General features: G+C 39.8%; 1 protein-coding gene across 1 annotated transcript; it reads left to right on the forward strand.

Moving 5' to 3' along the window:
- The first annotated feature begins 1,223 nt into the window (after positions 1-1,223).
- Positions 1,224-10,932, forward strand: LOC137975563 (substance-P receptor-like). Its single transcript, XM_068822677.1, has 3 exons — positions 1,224-1,383; positions 4,636-4,868; positions 7,989-10,932. The coding sequence occupies exons 1-3, from the start codon at positions 1,356-1,358 to the stop codon at positions 8,832-8,834; spliced, it is 1,107 nt and encodes a 368-aa protein (XP_068678778.1). The 5' UTR covers positions 1,224-1,355; the 3' UTR covers positions 8,835-10,932.
- The last annotated feature ends 1,568 nt before the right edge of the window (positions 10,933-12,500 follow it).

Below are 12,500 nucleotides of genomic sequence, written 5' to 3' on the forward strand. Positions count from 1 at the left end.
TCAGTTAATCCATCTCATGGACCGCTTCTCGGCTTATTCACACCGTCTTTTCTGATCAGATAAATCTTACAACATGCATACAGTATCAAATCGTCTTTTTGTACGAGCCCCATTTCGTTAAATGTAAAATATTTATTATTTTAGTACATCAGAACAGAATTGCTCCTGAAATACTGCTACACCGAATAACCAGTTACCGCGAAATCTTTCAGTGTGCTTGTCGGATAGAGACAAGATCATTAAAAGAAATCGAAGACTATGAGTAGTTTGTTTACTGATATATCAGTATTATTTATCGCCTTAATGAATCACTGAACCCGTGTGGTGAGTCACAGAAAGTACGGTATATGTTTTTTCTGCGAGACGACAAGGAAAGGCAGTTTTCTCTCCTCGTTTCATGATTGTAAAACCCTGAGTATTTGTCCGACCAGAGACCCGTGCCAGTCAAGTAATCTTTGTTGTAGACAGACATTTTTTGTTTTTTCCCTTTTTGTAATTTTGAAACATTTCATGGAATCGTGTCCCTTTTTACTCAAGAAATTATTCTTCGTGTAACCTGTGCTTGTCTTGTGACCGCCTGTTTTGAATTTTGTCGTGTATTGACAGAAAATAACATCGTAATTCGAAATGACTACCAATATCTATATCTATATCTATATACGTATATAACCGATTTTGATTTTTTTTTCATTTTGTAGTAATTTAAAATTTTCGGAAGTAGACGTAGCTTACTTTGTTATAAGGTTTGTCACAGTTCAGTTAAGTTGTTACAGGTTTTGGCGACAAGTTTAATTCGAAAAAAATATTATTTCAGCCCACTTTGATTAGTTTTACTGGTTTCCCTTCATTAGACTTTCTGCCAGTCATTTTCCCACTTTTATAAAGTCTTTTGATTTCTTTGATTTGTCTGGTCCGCTAATGACCAATCTTTATCATAACCCCAAATGAGATCACAGTACTGTCCTCTAAGATTGAAGAAAAACTATCAAGGTTTAAATAAATTCGTGTTGTCTGGAGACCCTATTGGTGGGAAAGAAGCCATTGGCTGTGGCAGGTATCTCAAATGTGACAGGGTTGTTTACAAACGGGGACATTTATCTTGGCCTCTCGGATAGTTCGTTAGTTCAGCCGGCGAAATCATTAATGATTGTGAAAGGCACAAGATCGATTGTCCACCCAAGCCAAACTTTCCTGTTATATCTGCTGGCTTGCGTCTTATGTCGTTCATTACCCTGTTAATATCACATCTTTTCTTTCCATCTCTCAGACTAAAACTTGCCAGAGGCCAAAGATATAAACCGTAGACGCTTTGTGACCAATTTGAGTAGTATTAGGAGGTCAACATTGGTCAGAATATGGCGATAAATAATGCATCTATCGAAGGTAAGTTACCTTTTTGATTGCAACATAATCACATCTCTTGGCCTCAGTGAAAAATTCATTTTTCTATTTTTCTTCCCGCTTTTTAATTAATGTTCTGCAACAATTACACTTTTCAAAAAGAGCTTGGAAAATTAAATCGTCTCGCCGGGCCAAGCAACAGCAGAAGCCATTCGGGTACAGCTCCATCACTACAACCATTTGGTTTTATTGAGCAAAACTGATTCCGTCTTTATCGATCTGAGAGGACAAAACCTCAAGATTGTAAAATCACACACAGGATTTTAATCTTAATTTTTAAATTATTTTGTATTTTTTTTTCTCCGCCCAGGACTTCCTCTAATATTTAAGTTTAATTTGTAACAGACTGCTGTTTCTTTGACTTGTCGCTCAATATGCGTTATTGTTTCAAATATTAAGTACTATATTTAAATTTTTAATTAAACTCGGTCATGTCAACAACAATTTATACACAAATTTGTCGAGTTGAGATTGAATTTCAGTTTTGCATTGTCGCGCTGTATAAAGGAAAAAAACAAAACGAACAAAAAATGACAAATTCAATAAACTTCCCTCAAAAAGAAAGTTGTGACTAAATCAGAGCGTAGTTATCTTGATCCGTAGAATTTTATATAGTTTTTCCTGTTTCTTTTTCCTCGCCGAAATTCAAACGTGTCAACAGAATAGTTATTAGGCCGACGCAAAAGTGACAGTTTTTGCGCAATTCAAGGCTTATGAGGTTACTGTGTCAATTATTTCATGTAAAAAGCCATCAATAAAAGATCATGCATCAGCGGCACAAAGAGACAAAAATGAGAATTTAACCTTTCTATTTCACAGACAAAAGAAAAAACTGAAACTTTCTTCGGTAATGTAATTTAAGCAGCCGCTTTCTTCGAAAAATTTCACACGCCTTATTTCAAATTTTTCAAATTGATTTTGGGATGTATTCATTACCTATAACGCACCCGGAAAAAACTCGCATGGCTTTCAGTGCACGTTTTGGCGAGAGATCAAACTCCATCCGTTTTTAATATCGTCAGAATTCTTATAGAAGGCGGTAAATAAACTTCATCCAATAGACAAAGCAGTCGCCAAATATTGCTTCCAAAACTAAACTGTGTAAAATTTTATGAGGCCCAAAAAAAGTTTTCAGTTTCCTTTTTTGGGCCTCATAAATTTTTTTTAAAGTCATTTCCCTTTGATCGGTTTTTTTCTCTCTAGAGGAAGTTTTGTGCTAATGTATCATTAAGGTTGACTAATAAAATTAATAACATTATGTGTCTCACGTTTATACCTCATTTGTTTCTAACAGCCAGGATGAATCCCAGTGTTCTGCAAATATTCAGCTTGATAGTGAGGCAGTGCGGACAAAAACAATAGAAACACGTTGGAATGAATGTGAAAATATTTGCATATCATCCACTTTCCTTTGTCTTTGTCCTCTATTGTAGCCGTTTAATTAATTGATATCTTCCTTTTTAATTCGTTTCGTCAAAGGAAACCCTAAAATATATAGAATTTGTATGGTATTCATTTCTGTAGACAAGATTGAAATCATAAGGAATCAGGCTTTTCATCCTGTGTCCCGTTTTATTATCTTTTCTTTCTCTGTATATTTTTTGTAGCGTGCGCGCGGAACCGCGGTAACAAACTCATTACCAGGGACCCGTTTCTCGAAAGTCCCGAAAAGCCATATGTGAAATTGCCAACCGCTTGTTTTGGAAAGCCGATCTTTTAACACGCTTTCAAGACACCAAAAGAAAATTAACTGTGAAGTTTGACGAATTAAATGCTCTCGATTCTTGAGTTACAAAAGGAATTGTGACACCCGAAAATGGACCGTAAAGTTTCGGGAACTTTCGAGAAACGGCCCCCAGGCCTTTCTCCTTTCTCCTGCCTTCTCCCAATGCAAAGGGCACGTCCCGTAATCCAGTTTGCCAGTCTAAAGCCCTGGCCAAACGCTCGCAACTCTTGCAACATTGTTGCATGATGTTGCGACATGTGTTGAGCGGGCTGGCCAAAACGCACGCAACATTTTTTACCGCAACATGTCGATGTTTATGTGCCCCATGACCCTGACTGAAGTGGACCAAGCGCGCATGCCCTAGTGCATAGTTGCATGAAACATGGCCAAACGAGTACAACATCATGCAACATCCAAAATGTTCACGAAAAAATTGACCGTTTTCAAATTTGATCCAATATCATCCAACATATCGCAACAGGTTGGCCAAACGTACGCAACATGTTATGCCCAACAATGTTGCCAGTTGTTGCGTTGAAATGTTGCGAACGTTTTGATCAGACCTTAAAAGTCTGCTGTTTGGTTCACATTTCACAAGAAATTTAAGAGGACGAGGCCGGGGAGAGATAAACTAAGAATAAAGCCAGGATCCGAGCCAGGATTCGAGCCAGGATCCGAGCTAGGATCCGAGCCAGGATCCGAGCCAGGATCCGAGCCAGGATTCGAGCCAGGATCCGAGCTAGGATCCGAGCCAGGATTCGAGACCTAACCGAGACCTAACCGAGACCTAACCTAACCTAACCTAACCGAGACCTACCCTAACCCTAACTAGACCTAACTAGACTAGAACCAACCTAAATAGACCTAACCTAACCGATGCGAGACCTAACATAACCGAGAGATTCGAGAATAAATAGCGGAGAAAGCTCATGTTAGCTCGAATCCTGGCTGGAATCCTGGCTCGGATCCTAGCTCGAATTCTGGCTCGGATCCTAGCTCGAATCCTGGCTCGAAGTTTAGGTATCCTCGGCCGAGGATTCAAGAATCGAATTTTCGAGAATTACGAAGCACGACAACAGCAACGCAAGTAAACACGTTGCTTCAAAAATTTGTGCTATCGCAAGTACTTTGTGATTTCTTCTTCTGGTTCCCGTTGTGTACGGTGTGAGAAATATCTAAGGCCTTGAATAAGGATTAGAAACTAGAATGAAGAAGATTTACCGCTGGATGCTTACGTTGTTACCAAACCCTCAATTAAATTTGGTCATTTCTCATTTTGTGTTCGGGAAGATGGACAAGATATATTTTTAAACTGACGCCGCGTGTGCAGAACGTTCGTCGGTTTTTGCCGTTAAAACGGTTCGTTCCGTGGCTTCGCCGTCGCCATAACCGCGTCAGTTGCTTAATGTCCCTTATAAAAGTCGTTCCCCGCCTGTAGAGTAAAAAAAGGGGCGGATCTTATCTCTGTGGCTAATGTAACCCGAAACTTTAATACTTTCTTCAAACAGGAGGTGACAACGCCACAGTTGCAACCGTCTCCATTTTGACTTCCCAGCGGAGCGAGACCGCGGTGTGGATGACACTAGCTTATGTGGTGACCTTTATCTTCGGTTTCTTCGGTAACATAAGCATTATCTATATTGTGGCTACACGCAAAAGGATGAAGAGCACATTCAACTTTCTCATAGTAAACATGGCCATTGGGGATTTGCTCGTTTCGTTATTCCTTATGCCGTCTGAGGTAAGTTGTTTTAGTTCTAAGGTCAAGGGTCAGGTCGTGAGACCCGACCACATTCAAGTGATGTCACGGCAGCCATATTAGGAAGCTTTAGCAACGACAACGGCGACGGCAACGTATATTGCAGATTTGTCAATTTCTTTGCCGTCGTCAGCAAAACAACAGCATGAAATGACCAAATTTGAGGTTTCAGAGATATCGTCAGCGCTTGAGGATAAATTTTCTTTTTCTCCCCTAAACTGAGCTCCGTTCATACTACAACCGTGGACAAAACTCGTTAAGAAAACGTACAAAAACTAACAAAAAGCATTTTTTCACTATTTCTCCCTTGTGAATTCCACAGCAGTTACTTCTTCTCCCCTTTCCCCTCTCCAATGTTGATTTGACAAGTGTTCATTTCCAGGAAACAACATTAGGGAACTTAATAGGGAGCTTTAGCAACGATGACGGGAACGGCAACGAGAACGTCATGTAAAAACATAAATTCACGTTATTGCGATCACTTCGCGACTATTCCAAGCCTTTTAATATGACAAAGGTGTTTCAATCCCTCAGGAATGAAACCGTTACGAGCGGCGCTTAATTTAGTGGAGAAAAATTAATATTTATCTCCAGGTGCTGACGTTCTCCATAATACTTCAAACTTGGTAATTTCACGTTGTTGCTTTGCTGACGACGGCAAAGAAATGGACAAAAATGAAAAACGCACGTGCAGGGCGTGCAAAGCTATTGTTTTTGCCCACTAAATATGCAAATTTGTGACGTTTTCGTTGCCGTCGCCGTTGTCGTTGCTAAAGCTCCCTAACTAAGCAACGACGACGGCGACGGCAACGAGAACGTCATCTCAAAAATAAATTCGCGCTATTGTAATTACTTCGTGACTATTTCAACCTTTTTAATACGACAAGGGTGTGGTAGTTGCTCAAGAATGACACTGGTCGGAACGGCGCTTCATTTAGAGGAGAAAATGTATATGTATCCTCAAGTGCTGAGGTTCTTAATAAAACCTCAGATTTGGCTATTTCACGATGCTGTTTTGCTCACGATGGCAAAGAAATGAACAAAAGTGAAAAACGCACGTGCAGGGCGTGCAAAGCTATTAGGGACTTTAAGATCGTGCTGCGCGTGCGGCACGCATTTTAGCACGTAAACGTGCGGTTCTCTGCACAACAACGACGTGAAACGACCACGTGAGCGTTCAAACGTGAATCTTTAATTCTCTATTTTTGCTCTGAAACCGCTCGTACTAATTTTTTTTAGGATACTTCGCCCACATTGTAGGACGCGAACGAGATGGCCAAACCGCGAGAAACTTACGATAGTGCAACGTTATATTTTGAGGTGACGTTTTCGTCGAAGTCGGCGTCGTAGATCTTAATCTCCCTTTTGTTTTTGTCCACTTAATATGCAAATATGTGACGTTCTCGTTGCCGTCGCCGTTGTCGTTGCTTAAGTAGGGAGCTTTAGCAACGATGACGGGAACGGCAACGAGAACGTCATGTAAAAACATAAATTCACGTTATTGCGATCACTTCGCGACTATTCCAAGCCTTTTAATATGACAAAGGTGTTTCAGTCCCTCAGGAATGAAACCGTTACGAGGGGAGAAAAATGAAAATTTATCTCCAGGTCCTCAAACTTGGTAATTTCACGTTGTTGCTTTGCTGACGACGGCAAAAATGAAAACGCACGCGCAGGGCGTGCAAAGCTATTGTTTTTGCCCACTAAATATGCAAATTTGTGACGTTCTCGTTGCCGTCGCCGTTGTCGTTGCTAAAGCTCCCTAGTTCCCTACTGAGACGGGGGAGGGGAGTCAAATTGTTTGCTTACAACTAAAAGCGCTTGGAAGGGTAATTTTCTTTAGAGTTTTGTCCACGATTGTAATTTCGTTCTTGAGGGATTGCCACACCTTTGTCACGTTAAAATCCTTGGAATAGTCGCGAAGTTATTACAATAACGCGAATTCACGTTTAACGGCGACGTTCTCGTTGCCGTTGCCGTCGCCGTTTCGAAAGCTGACGTTCTACATAAAACCTCAAATTTGGTCATTTCGCGTTGTTGTCTTGCCAACGATTGCAAAAAAATGGACAAAAAATTAAAAAAGCACGTACAGAGCGTGCAAAAGCTATTGTTTTTGCCTACCAATTATGCAAATTTCTGACGTTCTCGTTGCCGTCGCTGTCGTCGTTGCTAAAGCTCCCTATTGATACTGTGAAAATCAATTAACTCCGTGAAGAACTCAGCGTAGTTACTAAAACATGAACCCACCCAAAACCACCTACAACCACCAACAAAACCAGCCAAAACGACCCAAAACCATCCACAATATACCTTAAGACGACCGGTGTGTCTGATATTTGCGTACATGGCCGTCTGTGTTGATGTTGCGTGACTGTCACGCTGATTTTGGGTGGTTTTAGCTGGTTCCATGTTTTAGGAAGTACGAAGAAGTAAGGCCGTGTAAGGGCCGATTTACACGGTACGATTTTTGTGGCATGCGTCAAGCTCACGACAGGCCTACGACATGACTTGCGATTGTCGCAGCGTTTTAAAACATGTTTTAAAATGCTACGACATTTTTTCTGACGAACACAACAATCGTAAATTATGTCGTGGGCCTGTCGTAAGCCGTTGTCGCATGCAAAAATCGTTCCGTGTAAATCGGCCCTAAATCGGCCCTAAAATGTCCTTTTTGTGTACTTGTTAGTCCCTGGATTAAGACTGAGATACAGCTTAATTTTCCAATTGTTATATGAGAAGTTATGAGAATTTTTTTCCTCTTAAAGCTCTTTGTTTAAGTAAGTCAGATGCAAAAAATGCCTCTGCATTTAGGTTGAGGTAAATGTACACCTTATTTAACGTCGGAAGTTCCTTTACCCTCTAGAGCGAGGGTATTCTCCCAGGAAGCCGATAGTGCGTCCATTTTACCTCCCTCTTTCCATCAGTACTCCGTTTTAAGGGTATTTAATGCTATCTGAAGCTATACAGAATGGAAAGAAGTCGAGGCAAAGATGTGAGGTTACTAAGAATCCAACTGGGGATCCCTCGCAAAGAAGGCCGCGCACTAACCAACCGTGCAATCCTTACTCTTATATTTATACCGATATGTGATCCTCTTTGTAGGTAAAATTTCTCTACCTTGGACAGACCTGGCTCTCAGGAGGTTTTGGTGCAGTCACTTGCAAGTTTGTCAATTTCGCCGGGGTCCTATCAATAGCTGCTTCCATAATCACGCTCGTATTTATCTCGGTGGATCGCTATTTCGCCATCCTTCATCCTTTTGCTCATGTTCCTGTTATTCGCAACACCAAACTGATCACCTGTGTCATTTGGATCTCTTCCTCGCTGTACTTCTCGTTGTATCTGGTGTTATTTGACAGCGTCCCTGCTGATAAAGGTGACAAATGGGTTTGCAGAATGGTTTGGACTTACTTGTCCAACAACCGCAAAACGCAGATCCAGATTGGGAGGGTCTATTTCATGATCACATTTGTGGTGCTTTATTTAATCCCACTGGCTGTTATAGCGGTGCTTTATATTCGCATTGGGCGCCACTTGTGGTCACGCAAGATTCCCGGTGAGTCTACGGCGCATCAGAAACGTCAAAACCAGACGTCAAAGCGTAAAGTGTTGCGCATGCTCATTATAGTCGTCTTGACATTTGCACTCTGTTGGTTGCCGACCCATATCATACATTTGATGGGTTACTATTACACGGACACTTTTAAAGAGCTTTTGAAAGTCGACCACTTGGAAACAAGTTTTTACTTTCTCTCGCATGCCAATAGCGCCATAAATCCCTGCCTCTACATCTTTCTCAATCAGAGATTTAATCACGAATTCAAAAACATTCTTCGAAGACTTTGTTGTCGTTCCCTGAAAGAGGACGTCACTTCAGGTCAGTCTGTCTATCAGACGCAGTCAGGTGAAGACGCTTTACTCATGCGCACTCATAGCTCTTCTAGTTAGGATCATTTAGACCAACGCTCCGATGAAAACTCCTGTCACTGGACAAAGAAAGACGTCTTTCTGCCTCCAACGCTGAACAGATATTCTACCCAGCAAAAGTAATCCCGTTAAATCCAATCCAGTCCATTGGAAAGAACTACGTGGCGCACAAACGCACAATTACTATATTTTTTAGTTTTGGAAGCACTGAAGGGATTCCTGACAGGAATCCTCCATTTATGGATGACCAAAAAAAAACTGAAAGTGCTTATTTGACTTTGATCATCTTATCTCTTTTTCGTTGAACCGGGGATAGAGTTTTGAGCCAAACTGGCAATTTTGTATCGTTCTCCCTTGCAAACGCAGTTGAAAAGCGATTACAGGCCCACCTTTAACCGATAGGCATTGCGTGCCGTGGAACAATTTTCAAAATTCCACTAAAGCTGAAATTCCGATTTAATCCGATTGCTGCGATAAGCAATGCGAATTTCCATAGTAAAAACAGTCGAAAAGCCTGTCGGTTGAAGGTGGGACTTTTAAGGTGGCTGGAACCAGTTTCACAACTCTATAGAGACCTTCTTATTATATGGGTTATAACTACTATACTGTATCACGTAACAGCAATGTTATGGTACCACATCAAACACCAATTATTGCTTAACAAAATGCGCTCACTATTTTTACGTAATAGCTTCCTATGGCAACATGAAAGCTCTCCAAAAACACCCTATATTTCGTCTTTACTTGCTTAAATTTCAAAAATGAACTCGGTGAACCCCATTTTTTTAGAGTACTGAGAATAGTAATAAGCAAATTGAGATAGAACTATCAGCAAAGTTAAAAAAATTCTTGGGAGCCACTTCAGAGCTACCTTAAATTTTCGATAATTTAAGGTAGTGCAGATAGTGGTATCTCAAATTGCTAATTACTATTTTACAATAAAAAATGGGGGTCACCGAGTTCATGTTTAAGATATAAGCAAGTAAAGACGGTATGGTATCATAACATTTTTTTTACGTGATACAGTTTTGTGGTGACAACCATTCTAAAAAAAAGGTCCTAAAAAGTAGTGAAACTGGTTCCAGCCACCTTAAGTCGTTTTGTTTCCTGTAACAAAATTAATTTTATGACGCGTACATTGACTTTAAATGGTCACAGTAACGCTTTATGGCAAAAGCAGGGTGTCGATTTTAATGAACATCATGGTTAATCCCCAACAAAGATGGCTGAACCAATGAGTCGAGAATTGCGTTATCCAATGATCAATATTTAAAAATGAAAAAAGGCTCAAAGAAGAATACTGAAACAGAAAATTACAAATTTTCCATAAACTTGCCAAGTGGTCTAACTGTCGCTACATTTTTCTTGAGGAATTTTAGCTAGGGAATAGTTATGTCACGCTTTGGCTGGGCTTTTCGTCCTTGACTACTGGTTTGTTGTCGTTTCTATTTCTATTCCCCGGCCGTTCCTTCCCAATATCGAATCGGGGTACAAATACGGGAAGGCGTGCGAAGCAAACGAAGACGGAAGGAAATAAATACGTGAAGTATCATATAAATAAAACAAGCGCTATCTACAACGTAAGTTACCAATACAATCACTTTTCCATGTGACACCGGCACCGCGGCAGTTAAACCACTGAAACTGTTGCTATCCTACTCACGTTCCGGCAAAATTCGCCATCTCGTTTAGAGTGGACTTAAGAATCATGGGATATATTATTCATGGAGAAACCCGCTGAATTACATCACCACTGACTGTAATGCTTTTTCTTAAGGTTCCGAAGAAAATGCACGGGGCGTTATAGAAAATCCTCTAAATGAGCGCTTTCACAAATCAACTGTGTTAAGAGGTCGAAGTTACCCATTTCACAGCAATCAAACATGACAAGATCTCTGATTATGGTGGTCAGGTAGTCTGCAACCCTTGTTACAGTTCATTTAAAATGAAAATCATGACTATTCTACAAAAAGTGCTCTACAGGCTGCTGTTTAAAAGGCGACTTGTCTCCCTCCTAAATGATAAAATGCGATGATTATATCTTGTGTTGCTCGATGACGCGCTATAAGAGAAGTGGTACCTTTTGCAAGTGTAGATCAAAAGTAAAAGATAAGCTGTTGAGGTGGATAAAACTATTTGAATATATATGCAATAAAGAGCCCTATAGCTACAGAAAATCTGTCTTTTTGGTTTCTTTGTCCCTGCGATCCTAGGTCATAAAAGAATCCTTTAGGATCTACTTCTCTACAACCCTTTGCCACCATATTGTGTGATGGTGAAGCTGATGCAAAGAACATAGTTATTTTTTATTTATAACGCGTTGTCGTTTATAAGACCGCGTAAAATTGGTGTTATTTTCTATTTTCGACAGCTGGCTTGGAACAAGGGCCCACGAGCTCCCGTTGCCATCTCAGATTCTTTAGTGGTATCCCAGTGGCCTCTATTGTTCAAGAAAACCTCCTCTCCTACAGTAAAGTGACCGGAGGAAAAGTGTTTATATCAAGAAAATTAAATATTGAATTTGAATGATTTTTGTCCCCATCGATTTAAACACATGATTTTTTTGGTCTTCAAAGTTAAGCTCAAATAACGTGGAATGACACTCCCCTGTTGAAGCCCTCTTCACGATCGACCGCAGTTTTATCTCCATTTGTTTAAAATGTAAGTGCCGTCTGTTAAAGACTAAGATTCCATAACCTTGACAACCATCGAATTTCTGCATTTTTTCAAGATTCCCAATCGAATGTTTCTTTCCTTTACTTGACAAAGTTTTTGCTCAATGCAATGTTTTAAACATTTAAAACATCAACGAAACAAAGAATAACGCTTTTCCAGTGGTAAATTTGGTATCCTGCGCTTTTCTCACAAATACGAACAAAAAGGGGTATTTACAAATCTAAAAGATAAACACCAACCCAATATATAAGAGTTTAATAATCATCCCCGCAACTACAAAGACCAAAACATATTCAATTGATATTTATTCCGGTTTTGGGGTCAGAAGCTATTTTTTTTTTTTTTTTCATTTGCTTTCAATGAATGGTTAATCTGCATTCAGTTTGAACTGTTTGCTTTAATTATCATTACAATAAGACAAATGTTCCTTGAATCATTGAAAACAATGGACCTGCAAAAGATAAAGGTACAAATGAATCCTGTGAGGGTCATGTTATTATCTCTAGAGCTTTGTTTATGTGGAATTTTTATACCGGCCAACTAACAAAAATGACCCCTCCGATATATAATTCCGACGTGGCTCGATTAGTCATTCAATTGGTGATAAGCCAAGTAGATGATTAAGCTAGAATTTGAAGGCTTAAAAGAGCTAAGACATATCTTAATAATCGGGTCCTTAAGGAATCTATTGTATAATAAATTAATTCGGCCGTTATTTGAGTATTGTTGCACAGTGTGGGGAAACACCAAAAATGAAAGTTTACTTCGATTATTAAGAGTTCAAAAGCGTTTTGCCAGGCTAATCGTAGATGCTATTGATGACGTCATGCGAATGAGAAATCTTTGTTTAATGCACAAGATTATTAATGGCTGTTGCCCTCAGTACTTTAAAGATTATACTTCCTATGTTAATGATAAGCATAGACATGATACAAGGGCGTCAGCAAATAACAATTATTATTCATACCCCTTTTTCATACCAATTTTGGTCTACGCAGCGTCAAATCAAAT

This window comes from Montipora foliosa, chromosome 11 (assembly GCF_036669935.1).
Source record: "Montipora foliosa isolate CH-2021 chromosome 11, ASM3666993v2, whole genome shotgun sequence".
Classification (NCBI taxonomy): Eukaryota; Metazoa; Cnidaria; class Anthozoa; order Scleractinia; family Acroporidae; genus Montipora; species Montipora foliosa.

Coding starts and splice junctions, on each gene's coding strand:
- LOC137975563 (XM_068822677.1), top strand. CDS start 1,356: ATGGCGATAAATAATGCATCTATCGAAG. Junction 1,384..4,635: donor AAATAATGCATCTATCGAAG/GTAAGTTACCTT, acceptor TTCTTCAAACAG/GAGGTGACAACGCCACAGTT. Junction 4,869..7,988: donor TATTCCTTATGCCGTCTGAG/GTAAGTTGTTTT, acceptor TCCTCTTTGTAG/GTAAAATTTCTCTACCTTGG.